Source organism: Perognathus longimembris, chromosome 3 (genome assembly GCF_023159225.1).
Source record: "Perognathus longimembris pacificus isolate PPM17 chromosome 3, ASM2315922v1, whole genome shotgun sequence".
NCBI classification, from domain to species: domain Eukaryota; kingdom Metazoa; phylum Chordata; class Mammalia; order Rodentia; family Heteromyidae; genus Perognathus; species Perognathus longimembris.
Genome location: NC_063163.1, coordinates 58,149,434 through 58,162,144, shown reverse-complemented (window position 1 = coordinate 58,162,144; position 12,711 = coordinate 58,149,434). Strand labels below are relative to the sequence as shown.

The window sequence follows — 12,711 nt, the reverse complement described above, 5'->3', positions numbered from 1 at the left end:
AACTTCAAGTATCATATCCGTTACTTCTGTTACTCTCCACAAGAATATCTTAATAAAGTAAACTAATTCTTTTTAATCCTGGCAACATCAACAAAGAAAAACTATAGGAAAATATTCAAGAAAAAACTCAAAATTTCTTTTTTTTTTTTTTTGGCCAGTCCTGGGCCTTGGACTCAGGGCCTGAGCACTGTCCCTGGCTTCTTCCCGCTCAAGGCTAGCATTCCGCCACTTGAGCCACAGCGCCGCTTCTGGCCGTTTTCTGTATATGTGGTGCTGGGGAATCGAACCTAGGGCCTCGTGTATCCGAGGCAGGCACTCTTGCCACTAGGCTATATCCCCAGCCCAAAAACTCAAAATTTCTTCAAGATATTTAGATTAAGATAATCACAAGCCAGGTGTCAGTGGCTTTCATCTATACTCTTAACTATTCAGGAGGTTAATTTCTGTGAATGGAGGTTCAAAGCCAACCAAGGCAGACAAATCTTGCCTCTAAGTAACCAGGTAAAAAGTCAGAAGTGGAGCTGTAGCTCAAGTGGTAGAGTGCTATCCTTGAGCAAAAGAAGCTAAGGGAGAGCACAAGGCTCTGAATTCAAGCCCCAGTGTTAACATAAAAAAATAATAATAAACAGGATGCCAGTGGCTCAGGCCTGTAATCCTAGCTACTCAGGGGACTGAGATCTGAAAATCAAGGTTTAAAGCCAGCCTAGGCAGAAAAGTCCCCAAAAGACTCATCTCCAAAGACTCAAAAACCAGAAGTGGAGGTGTGGCTCAAAGGGTACAGCGCTAGCCTTGAGCATAAAGGGGCTCAAGGAGAGTGGCCAGGCACTGAGTTCAAGCCCCAGAGCTGGCCAAAATTAGTAATAACAACAATAATATAGAAAGCAGAATAAATTTTCATCTGAAAAAACTCAAGTTTTAAACATATTTTCCATTTCAAAGAACAGAAAGCTTTTATTTTCTTCCTGTCCCTAAGACTGACTTTACTAATTACATGTATTAAGATGGGCTCTTGGGGCTGGGGATATAGCCTAGTGGCAAGAGTGCCTGCCTCGGATACACGAGGCCCTAGGTTCGATTCCCCAGCACCACATATACAGAAAACGGCCAGAAGCGGCGCTGTGGCTCAAGTGGCAGAGTGCTAGCCTTGAGCGGGAAGAAGCCAGGGACAGTGCTCAGGCCCTGAGTCCGAGGCCCAGGACTGGCCAAAAAAAAAAAAAAAAAGATGGGCTCTTGCTAATTTAAGAGAATTATAAAAGTTCTCTTTCTAGAGATCCCTTAAAAATCCAGGTAGACCAGTACTGTAGACTACTCCTATAATTTCAGACCTTTATAAAAAGTGATGCCAGGTGCTGGTGGTTCACACCTATAATCCTAGCTACTCAGGGGGCTGAGATCTGAGAATTAAGGTTTGAAGGCAACCTGGGAAGACAGAAATCTGAAACTTATCTCCAACCAGCCAAAAAGCTGAAACTGAAAGCATGGTTCAAGTTGCACAGAGCCAAAAACTCCAAAGCAAAAAGCCAAGCAATAGCGGGAGTTCCAAATTACTAATAGCTCTTCTTCCTAAACAAATTATTTACACAAATCACCACTCCTATCTCCTTCTCATGCAAATTCTGTGCACAGTAACTAAGTCTTATATGGTAAGTGTCTGACTGAGTTTTCAATCCAGGGATCCATACTCGTCATAATAATCTGACCCTTAATAACACTTCTCTTACAAAATACTACACATTTAAATAACCTTCTTCCAACCCAAAAGACAAGGAGAGAACAGATATTAAGATCAGACATCTTAAAGTAGGGAAATACATTGTTATTCCATAGGGTGTTGAGTATAATATGGCCTCAGTAAACTACAGGAAAACTAAAAGTGGAATAAGGTCTGAAGCTAACTTAAATACATATACCTTGTTCTAATAATAAAAAGCTAGTGAACTTGTTTAGGTACAACAAAGGGCTGGGGCTGAAGATCAGTAGTAGAGACTGTGCTTAATATGAGCAACAGGACTGGGTTAAAAATCCCAGCACTGTGAAAAATAACATTTTTCCCCCTAGTATTATCAAATTGGCAGAACTTCTAAAATATGTTTGAGAATGCCACCAATTAGACCAGTTATTTATACTTCTAGACAAATGGGAAACTATTCAGAACAGTGTGGGTCTATTCGGGGGTATGAACTCAAGGCCTTAGTATTGCTAGGCAGGTGCTCTACCAGTTAAGCCATACCTTCAGCCCAATATTACAGTATAGCACACTTAATTTCAAAATAAACAAGTGTTTCCTCACAGGCACATACTACTAATAAAGTAATGTTTCATCTTAGGATGAAAATGAAGTGACATAACTGTAGCTCATAAAACGAGTTCCAATTTGGCTAGTATTTGCTGGCCTCCCTGATTAACTACTAAGAGGTATTACCCCACAAAGGGAAACAACCTTATGAGCCACATATTGTTTTATCCCCTTGGTAGGTAAGAAAACTGGCAGAGAAGGAACTTAGTCAAATGATGCTCGGGGCTAAGGGAAATAACATACAATTAAAGGGGGAGAGGGGAACATATTCAAAACCCATTTTTTACAATATTAATGGAAATATAAATAATGTGAATAAACATACCAGGCATGGTAGTGCACAAGTGTAATCCCAACATGTAGGAAGCTGCAGCTCAAGTTTGAGGCTAGCCTGGCTTACATAGCCAGAAACTGTCTCAAAAAACAAAAACCAGGCTGGGACTGTAGCTCAGTGACAGAGCTCTTTCTCAGCATGCACAAGGCCTTGGATTCAATTCTCAGCACAGGACTGGGAATATGGCCTAGTGGCAAGAGTGCTTGCCTCGTATACATGAAGCCCTGGGTTTGATTCCTCAGCACCACATATGTAGAAAACAGCCAGAAGTGGCGCTGTGGCTCAAGGGGCAGAGTGCTAGCGTTGAGCAAAAAGAAGCCAGGGACAGAGCTCAGGACCTGAGTTCAAGGCCCAGGACTGGCCAAAATAAAAAGTCAATTCTCAGCACAGCAAAATAATAAATTAATTAATGAATTGAATGTGAGGTTATTCTGTTTGTGACCAATTTTTCTTTAAACCTATACTAACACTGAACAAATTAGGAAGCATGTACATATTTAACTACATTTACTCCATGCTCTAAAACAAAATTAGTTCTCTCAGAAGTACATATCAATAATCATTTATAAACACTCAAAAAAAGGGGGGGTCCTGAATTTCAGATCTAAAAAGAAACAAAAGAATATTTTTAAGAAATTCTGAGGTTCATTCTCTGTATGAGAAATCAAACTCAAAGTTTTTAGAGACTTTCCCACACATACACATCTAAATGTCAAAATCTGGACTAGAATTTACCTTCTGGTCCAACTTGACTTTTTATTATAACATGCTGTGGGATACATAAAGTATTATATTACTTTTCTAGAATCACATTACTAAAAGATAAACCAAAATAAAATTAAGACTATTTAAATCTGAAAGTTTAATTTCTGGAAAAGGGATTATACAAAGTATATGAGTGCTTAAGTAATATTTCCTGAAACAGTAAATGTTCCAAGAGAACTAGAATAAATAGGGCATTAGAAGTGAGAGGAAAAGAAAGGAATATGACCAGTAATGAAAGGGTGGTAGACTGTACCTTTAAGGGGTTAGGTCAAAAGCCTAGAATCAAACAAGACAACAAAATCACATTGAGATAAAGTATTGCTGGAACTACTGTGAATCTGTTATAAAAGCATTCACTAGAGGTATAAGGAGAAAGCCAAAGGTAAGCACAACCATATAATATGAAGTAACACCAATAATATTTATTCATACTCCAGACCACTCATTGTATAATATTGGTTTTTCACCATATTAAAATTTTCAGATCCTAACAGTCTTATCCTTATTTGTGACAACTGAGTGGTTAAGTCAGAGTAAACTCATATAAAACATCATTTCTGCTAAACCTTAGCCTCTAACACACAGCCTATCTACTGCCTGTTAATTATCACTGAGAGTCACTGAGTTAAAAATCTTGCCATTACAGTGCTAGCCTTGAGCAAAAGGAAGCTAGGGACAGTGCTCAGGCCCTGAGTCCAAGGCCCAGGACTGGCCAAAAAAAAAAAAAATCTTGCCATTATCATCAGTGTGAAACATTAAACTCCCATGTTTACCATAAAAGCACACTTTTAAATGAATGTGACAATCATTTATTGGGAGGGGCAACGTATGATGTATCTAGGAATAAGCTCATTACATTTATTTTAAAAGTCAAAAACATGCTTGAGGATATAAACTGAAGTCGTTTTACTCTCTATTTTCTAGTAGTTCCTCTCTTTTCTAGACTTTCTAAAATGAGAATGTATCATTTTTATGTCCAAAATGTATCCTGGCCAAAACCAAAACCTTAGTAGTCTTACAGAAAGCTTTTTCAATACTATGTCTAAGTGTTCTCTCTGTTACAAAGACTCAACATGCTCAAATATGCCTTTAACCAATTATTCAAATGGTGGAAGTCTCCTTATTTCTGAACTTTGCTTTCTTCTTAAAGTTTACAGTAAAAGTAGTAAAGCAATGCCAATTCACACTGGGCTATCAATAGTTTACTAATTCTCATAAAAGCTAGTGAGATACTGTATTTTTTTCTTTTTTGTGCATATGCAAGTAGTGAGGCTTAAAGTCAGAACCTCATGCTCTTACTTTGCTTTTCCGCCCAAGGATAAAGTTCTAGCACTTGAGCCACATGTCCACTTAGGCTTTTTGCTAATTCGTTATAGATAAGTGTCTCTGGAATTAGTCTGCCAATGTTAGCCTGAAAGTTCCATCCTCAGATCTCAGCCTCTTTGCTAGCTGGGATTATGAGCCACTAGAGCCCCAGCTATGGGTGTATGTGTATGTGTACACTGGTACTGGGGCTTGAACTCGGAGACATTGTTCCTTAAGCTTTTTCTGTCCAAGGCTAGAGCTCTACCACTTGAACCAGAGCTCCACTTCCAGCTTTTGGCTGGTTAGCTAAAGATAACAGTCGACTTTCCTGATCAGGCTTTTTTTTTTTTTTTGGCCAGTCCTGGGCCTTGGACTCAGGGCCTGAGCACTGTCCCTGGCTTCTTCCCGCTCAAGGCTAGCACTCTGCCACTTGAGCCACAGCGCCGCTTCTGGCCGTTTTCTGTATATGTGGTGCTGGGGAATCGAACCTAGGGCCTCGTGTATCCGAGGCAGGCACTCTTGCCACTAGGCTATATCCCCAGCCCCCTGACCAGGCTTTTTTGAACATCAAATCTCAGCCTCCTGAGGAGCTCGGAGCTATCCACTGAACAACACTGCCCCAGATATGATATTTTATTAATAAAAGTAGCATTCTTACAAATTCTTGATAATTTATTACTTAACATAATATTCTAACCACAAGGAGAGGGCACAATGACCCACCTCATGTCACCACACATATCCCCCCAGTAAAGCACAGACTTTGAGTCTTCCCTCCCATCTTCCCTAGAGTAATGGTAAACTACACTAACCTCACTCTCTCCTGGCAGTGAGATTATGACCATAAGAAAAGTAGCCAGCTTTACAACTGTGACTGTTTCAATAAGTAATTTAACATTTACATGTCAGACTGCTGTGCTAGATACAGAATTACAATCTGTCAGACTCACCTAGCACCTACCTTGAGGCCCTGACCCCATTAATACCATATTGTACTGGTCTGTCTCACTCCCCTGTGTCACCTCCAAGATCTAACTCTACTTACATCCAGTGATACTATACCCAACCACCTACCAGATCTCCCTGCATGTCACTCTTTCCATAGTTCACAATTATTAAGTATCACAGTATCTGGCAGCTACTCTATTCCAGGACCTTACTAAGTCTGAAACTACTTCAAAGGCAAAACAAACACCACATGAAAGTGAAAATATACTATTTGGTTCACAAAAAGGCATTTCTAGAGGTAACCTCACAAATTTATCCATTGGCATTGAAAACTTAGGTCATTATTTGAGGCAAGCTAAGAGAAATAAATTATACTAATTTTCCACATGTAAACAGAGCAGTAGTGATTTAAATTAAGAATAGCTTAAGAGAATTATTCTTAAGTTACTTTATCCAATTAAGGTACTGCAGATTTGCCCTGTACCTTATTTTGATAAATGAGTAAGTTATATAAACTTTGGTATTTATAGAATAAAATTTCAACTCATCCTTAATGTTTTCACAGCTGCTGACTCTCTGAGAAACAGAATTCTCTTTAAGTCTAGCCCTTCTCTCCACTATTCCACACTCATCCAACTACACCCCTGCTTCACCAAACTTACTTTTCAAAGAGTAAGCGCTTTGGGAAACTTTTTCCTTGTATGCAGAAAGTGGTGCTCTTGATCTAACCACAGAAATAAATGATACCCCTTCACTTTAAAGCCCTCAAGAGTCTTAATAAAACAGAAAAACCTTACAACACAGTATTACTGTGAGATCACAAAAAAATACTGTGATATTTTTTGAGGCAGATGGACAGGGGATCAGACTATAGGTAAAAATGAGCTGCTCAAGAGGTAGATACAAACTCACAGGACAAGGGTGGAAAGTATGAAGCCCTAGGGAAACAGTACTCACCAAGGGAAGTACCAATGTTTTTCTTTTCAGTTCAGTAATTCTCAAAGATGGATAGCAATTTTCTTTAGTTAAGACTGCAGATTACTTTCAGATATTTACTACTATATTGGAACTTCATCAGAAATTTATTCAAATATGAACATGGACACACCTAATTTTAATAGCACCTTCGGAACAATCTCATTTGGCCAGGCATAGATATTTTCTGTACTGTATTTGCCAAAACAGATACACACCACATGTAATTAGTGCACCTGGAGAGAAGCCCTAGAGAGAACTTCAAAGTCAGACATTCTTGACATCACAATCCCACTCAGTGTATAACCTTGGCAAATCTCTCTGGGTTCATTGTTCTCAGCTGATTATGGTACATCATACTTATTAAATATGTCCATTTTAATACTGTTTGTATCCTGACATTCAGCAATCTATCACTGAGTAGGTGCTACATGAATGTTCCATCAGTAAAGTGCATCACACCATTCCTGAAGTCCTAGACTTGGACAATGAACTATCACCCCTCAAGGTGTGCAGCTGAGCAATCTGGTAAAGTTATCACTATAAAAGACTCATTTACCCCCATTTGCTTTGAACTAACAAATATCTAAAAATAATGCGCTCAAACAATTCTCGGAAAACATTTAATCCCTTTAATATCAACGCTTTCCCAAAACGCTCATCACAAAACGTACATTACAAAAGGTGAAGGAAAGGATTCAGTGGTTCATTCTTCAATGTGATTTCCCTACTGTACATTTGAAGTTCACCTGATTTTGGCCATTTGTTATACTATTCTCCAACATGAGTGTGTGGGGGAGGGAGAAAAAGCTTAGAAAAAAAAAAACAACTGATTCACTACTTAAAGAAAAAGATTAAAATGTACACTCCTTTAAATGGGGACTGTTTGGGAAATCTCCTATATAAAGTCGAATACATAAAAATGAAACATTACAGAAGTCTTCGATAACATAACACTAGGCCCATGTTGCAAAGAGTAACTTTTTTTTCAAGTGATGACTCATAAATTGCAATCCCTACGTATAAGCTCATAAAGGAGCTAATGAAAGGAATTTGTCACGTCACGTGGATAACTGTGGTCCTTCTGGCCAAGCACAAAAGCAGTTTCTAACCTACCCAACATTCTGTTGAATTCGGAACTTTCACCCTCCATCAGTACTTTTTCCCTTAAAAGTCTGGATAAAAGCTTTAAATAAAACGATACAACCGCCCCGAGCAGTCAATCCCTGGAGTATTAAAGTAAACAAATGACAGGAAAAGCCACCGCTGCGTTCCCAGACGAACGTAGATTTCCCGGTGACAAGACTGCCACCTGGACACAGGTTGGAGGCTCTCAAGAGGGGAAAAATGTCACCAAGCACACTTACTGAAAGTTTCCACCTTCACACGCACCCCTTTCCCAAGCCTGGGGCCCGGGCAGGGGGACCCGGGGCTCCGCCTAGCCAGGGGCGCGAGGAGGAAACCTGCACTTGACTTCCGTCCTCTCCCCGGCCGGGAACGAGACCCTTTCTTCCTTCCTGCCCGACGACCCCCGCCCCGCCGCGGACACCTCCCCGCCGGGCGCGCGGCCAGGCGGAAGCGGAGCAGGCGCTGCCCAGCGTCCCTGTCCCCGCGCCCCCCGGCTCGAGCGCCCACCCCCGCGGCCCGCGGCCCGGCTAGCCCCCCAACCCCCGGAGGCCGGCGCTCGGCCCGGCCACGTCCAGCTCGGTCGCCCCCCTTACCGGCCGCGCGCCGCCCCTCCCCCGCGCAGGGCCGCTCACCCCGGAGCGCCCGTGCCCGCCCTGGAAGACCACGCCGCGCGGGGGACCCGCACCCGCCACCCTCCCGCGGCACCTACCATGGTACAGATGGAGGCGAATTTGGAGACTGTCATTAGGATTTCCATCCGCCCAGCGCCATCTTCCACCCAATCACAGCGGCGGCGGGCGGGGGAGGAGGGGAACCGGGCAGCCCGCACGCACCGCAGCCCGCGGGCCGGCCCCGAGCCGCCGCCGACCCACGCTCCGAACCGGCAGAGCCGCCGCTGCTACCGCCGTCGCCGCCGGCGCTCAGGCACTCCCGGCCCCGGGCCCCAGCCCCCGCCTGCCGGCCGCCCGCCCGCCCCCGGCTCCGCCCCGGCGCAGGGCGCAGCCGCCGCCTCCGGGCCCGCGCCTGCCCGCGAAGCCGCTCGCCGCACACCACGCCCAGCACGCAGGGGAGCGGGCTCCGCCGAGGCCCTAATGCCCGGCCGGTCCAGCAGCTGCGCGGCCCGCGGCGCCGCCCCGCGCGGCCACGCCCACCCGCAGCGCCCGCCTCTGGAGCTGAGGAGCGCCCGCCCGGGACTCCCACCCTGAGCACGACCCGGGGCGGGGCGAGGGCGGGCCGCGCTTCCCTCCAGCCGCGGGGTCCTAGCGCCTGCGCGCTTGCGCGCCGGCGCGCCTGCGAGGAGGAGCGGGGGGGTGCTGCGGGGCGGTGCCCGCACCGCACGTCCTAGCGGCTGCCGACCCTCTGGGGCCCGGGGACCGCTAGCCCCACTGCCGAAACCGAAAACCGAGGCGAGGATTTGAATAATTCTCGGCGGGGAAGGAGGGGCGGAGGGAAGAAACCCGGTTCTGCTTGGCTGTGACAAGCCCGGTATTGTCCCGAGCCCTGGGTTTCTTTTGACATCATTTAGGTGACCGACCACGTGGATCAAATCCGGTAACTTTAGGTGACTAACGAAATGAAGTGACAGAGAACAAAAATGCTTATGTTTATTGGAATTAAGAGGAAAGGTGGGTAATGAGCCAGCCTGTTGGCCATCCATTTCGAATGTAGCCGCATAATGGAGATGGCTTCAACCAATAATAATGATGATGACGTTACTACAGCCAGAAGCCCCGCAAGTGAAAGATGTCCTGTGAGAAGCAATGTCAGCTATTGAATACTTAGTTCCTGTCTTCCTCCTCTTATAAAATTCATCCGTGAAGCCAGCAAGTGGCTCACTACTCGGGAGGCTGAGTCCTAAGGATGGAAGTTCGAAGGTAGCCTGGACAGAAAAGTCTGTGCGACAATTATCTCCAATTAATAAGCAAAAGGCCAGAAGTGGAGGTCTAGCTCAAGTATTAGAGTGCTAGCCTTTATTGAAAAAGCTAAGGGACCTTGAGTTCACAACACAGTATTGACACCCCCCCAAAAAAAAAATCTTTGCTGCACCCTATTTGTGTATGGCAGCTCTGCTTTACTTTTGCCATTGAGAAAGTAGTTCAAGTGAATGGAAAGACTTCGTCAGTTTCTATATTAGAAAACTAGCTGGGGGGCTGGGGATATAGCCTAGTGGCAAGAGTGCCTGCCTCGGATACACGAGGCCCTAGGTTCGATTCCCCAGCACCACATATACAGAAAACGGCCAGAAGCGGCGCTGTGGCTCAAGAGGCAGAGTGCTAGCCTTGAGTGGGAAGAAGCCAGGGACAGTGCTCAGGCCCTGAGTCCAAGGCCCAGGACTGGCCAAAAAAAAAAAAAGAAAAAGAAAACTAGCTGGGTGCTGGTTGCTCACACCTATAATCTTAGCTACTCAGGAGTCTCAGATCTATGACCTCGAGACTATTATCTCCAGTTAACCAACAAAAAGCTGGAAGTGGAACTGTGGCAGACTACCAGCCTTGAGCAAAAAAGCTCAGGGATGGCATTGAGGGCCTGACTTCAAGCCCTAGTACGTACACACACACACACACACACACACACACACGAGATTCTTAACATTTGCACCAGAGTAAGGATGCTACCCAGATACCAAAACTACCCAATAATCGTAATTTTTAAAAGGACACATGCACAATGCAGAAACTTAAACACTTTAGAATAATACCATGGCAGTCCCCTATGTAGTATGTATTTTAAATCTGAAACTGTAAGTTAACCTTACTATAATGTATGACCATGAAATAAAGATAATTAATTTAATAATGAATGAAACAGGTAGAGCGCTAGGTTTGGAAAAAAAGCTCAGGGAGGTACCAGTACCCAGGCCCTGGGTTCAAGCATCATGACTGACCCCCCCCCCCAAAAAAAAGAGAGAAAGGAAAATAATGGCTGGAATGTTTAAAGATTTTAAAAGTTAGCCACTGTTGCCTAGAGGCTCATACCTGTAATCCTAGCTACTCAGGAGGCTGAGATCTAAGGATTTCAGCTTAAAGCCAACCCAGGCAGGAAAAGTATGAGATTCTTACATCTAATTAACCTGTAAAAAGTCAGAAGTGGATCTATGACTCAAGTGGTAGAATGCTAGCTTTGAGTTCAAGACCCAGGAGCAGCACACACCCACACATACACACACACACACACACACACGCACACACACAACACTGGTGATTTTTGATTGGCAAACTTGTAATAAGGTGGTTTTCTGGGTTCACCCATGTGAATGGAGACGAGGGCCTGAATCCAGACAATGCTCTAAATTCAGGTATGCATCTCTCCTAGGCTCAAAGCATTCCAACAACATGTTGGTGAAAAATAGATTCTGGTAACGCAAATGCGTTTCCATAGTGATTCCGTTATAAGCTTGTCTGGGGGAAAAACACTGATTGAATACAGCCAGGTCCTTTAGTGTTCTCCAGTTTCCTGACTACAAGGAAACCAGCCTCCCTCTTGCCACTGACAACAATCAATGGCTGGGACTCTGCTTTTGGCCACTTGGCCATTAAGCACCTAGGTCACTAAAGTGCATGTTGACGTACTTGTCTCCTAGTTTCACAAGGGAGTGCTTCAAATGGACATTTAAACTCTACATCTTAAAAGTTAGGCTAGCTGGACACTGGTGGCTTATGCCTGTAATCCTAGCTACTCTGGAGGCTGAGATCTGAGGATCCATGGTTCGAAGCCATCCTGGGCTGAAAAGTCACGTGAGACTCTTAATCTCCAATTAACTACCAAAAAACCAAAAGTGATGCTGTGGCTCAAAGTGGTAAAGCACTAGCCTTGCACAAAAGAGCTCAGGGACAGTGCCCAGGACTTGAGTTCAAGCCCCAAGACCTAATTGATTAATTAATCAATTAAAAAGGCCAACACCAGCAGCTCATGCCTATAATCCTAGCTCAGGATCTCAGGAAGCTAGCTGATCTTGGGAGGCTGAGATTTCATGATCATGATTCAAATCCAGCTTAGGCAGGAAAGTCCATTAGACACTTATCTCCAATAAACCACCAAAAAGCCAGAAGTTGAACTGTGACTCAAGTAGTAGAGTGCCAGCCTTGAGCACAAAAGCAAAGGGATAGTACCTGGGCCATGAGTCCAAACCTCTCCTCCCTTCAAGACTGAGACACACACACAAAAAAAAATTTAAGGTAGGTGAACACAGCCCTCAAGCAGTCAGTTTATTTCTTTAGCTTTAACCAATTCTGCCACTGTACTTTAGGTACATTTTCTAAATATAACCATTATAATGACATTAAGGCTCATCATTTCGTGCTTGTCTTACATACCACTATGACATTTGTCATTACAGTGCTTGAAAAGTACAATGATGCCAGGTGCTGGAGGCTCATACCTGTAATCCTAGCTACTCAGAAGGCTGAGATCTGAGAACTGCAGTTCGAAGCCAGCTAGGGCTAGAAAGTCCGTGAGAATCATCTCCAGTGAATCACCAGAAAACCAGAAATGGTACTGTGGCTCAAAGTTGTAGAGCACTAGCCTTGAGTGATAAAAGCTCATGGACAGCACCCAGGCCCTGAACTCAAGTCCCATGATTGACCAAAAAAAAGAAAGTGCAATGACTTATAAGGCCCATGCTGTTTTTCCGCTTGCCTACCCTGCCTCTTGACAACTGAATGAATCAAGTTTCTTGGTTGTATTTATCAATATCCTGCTATGCAGCACCAGATATCAGTCAAAACAGACTAGTTGTTGTTGTTGTTGTTGTTGTTGTTGTTGTTGTTGTTGTTGTTGCCAGTACTGAGGCTTGAACTCAAGTTTGGGTAGTCCTTGAGCTTTTTTGCTCAAGGCTAGTGTTCTACCACTTGAGCCACAACTCTACTTCTGGCTTCTTACTTGGTGAATTGGAGCTAAGAGTCTCACAGACGTTCCTGCATATGCTAGCTTCTAACCACAATCCTCAGATCGAAGCCTCCTG

At 44.1% G+C, this 12,711-nt stretch overlaps 1 protein-coding gene across 2 annotated transcripts in view; it reads right to left on the bottom strand.

The window, feature by feature from the left end:
• Positions 1 to 8,863, bottom strand: part of Usp12 (ubiquitin specific peptidase 12) — an 85,067-nt gene extending 76,204 nt beyond the window's left edge. Inside the window, exon 1 of one of the 2 annotated variants that reach the window (XM_048341605.1) lies at positions 8,461 to 8,863. In XM_048341605.1, the coding sequence (XP_048197562.1) occupies positions 8,461 to 8,508 (48 nt within the window). In that variant the 5' untranslated portion in view covers positions 8,509 to 8,863. The remainder of the gene's footprint in view (positions 1 to 8,460) is intronic. The other variant, XM_048341606.1, reaches the window with a different exon arrangement.
• Positions 8,864 to 12,711: the final 3,848 nt, after the last annotated feature.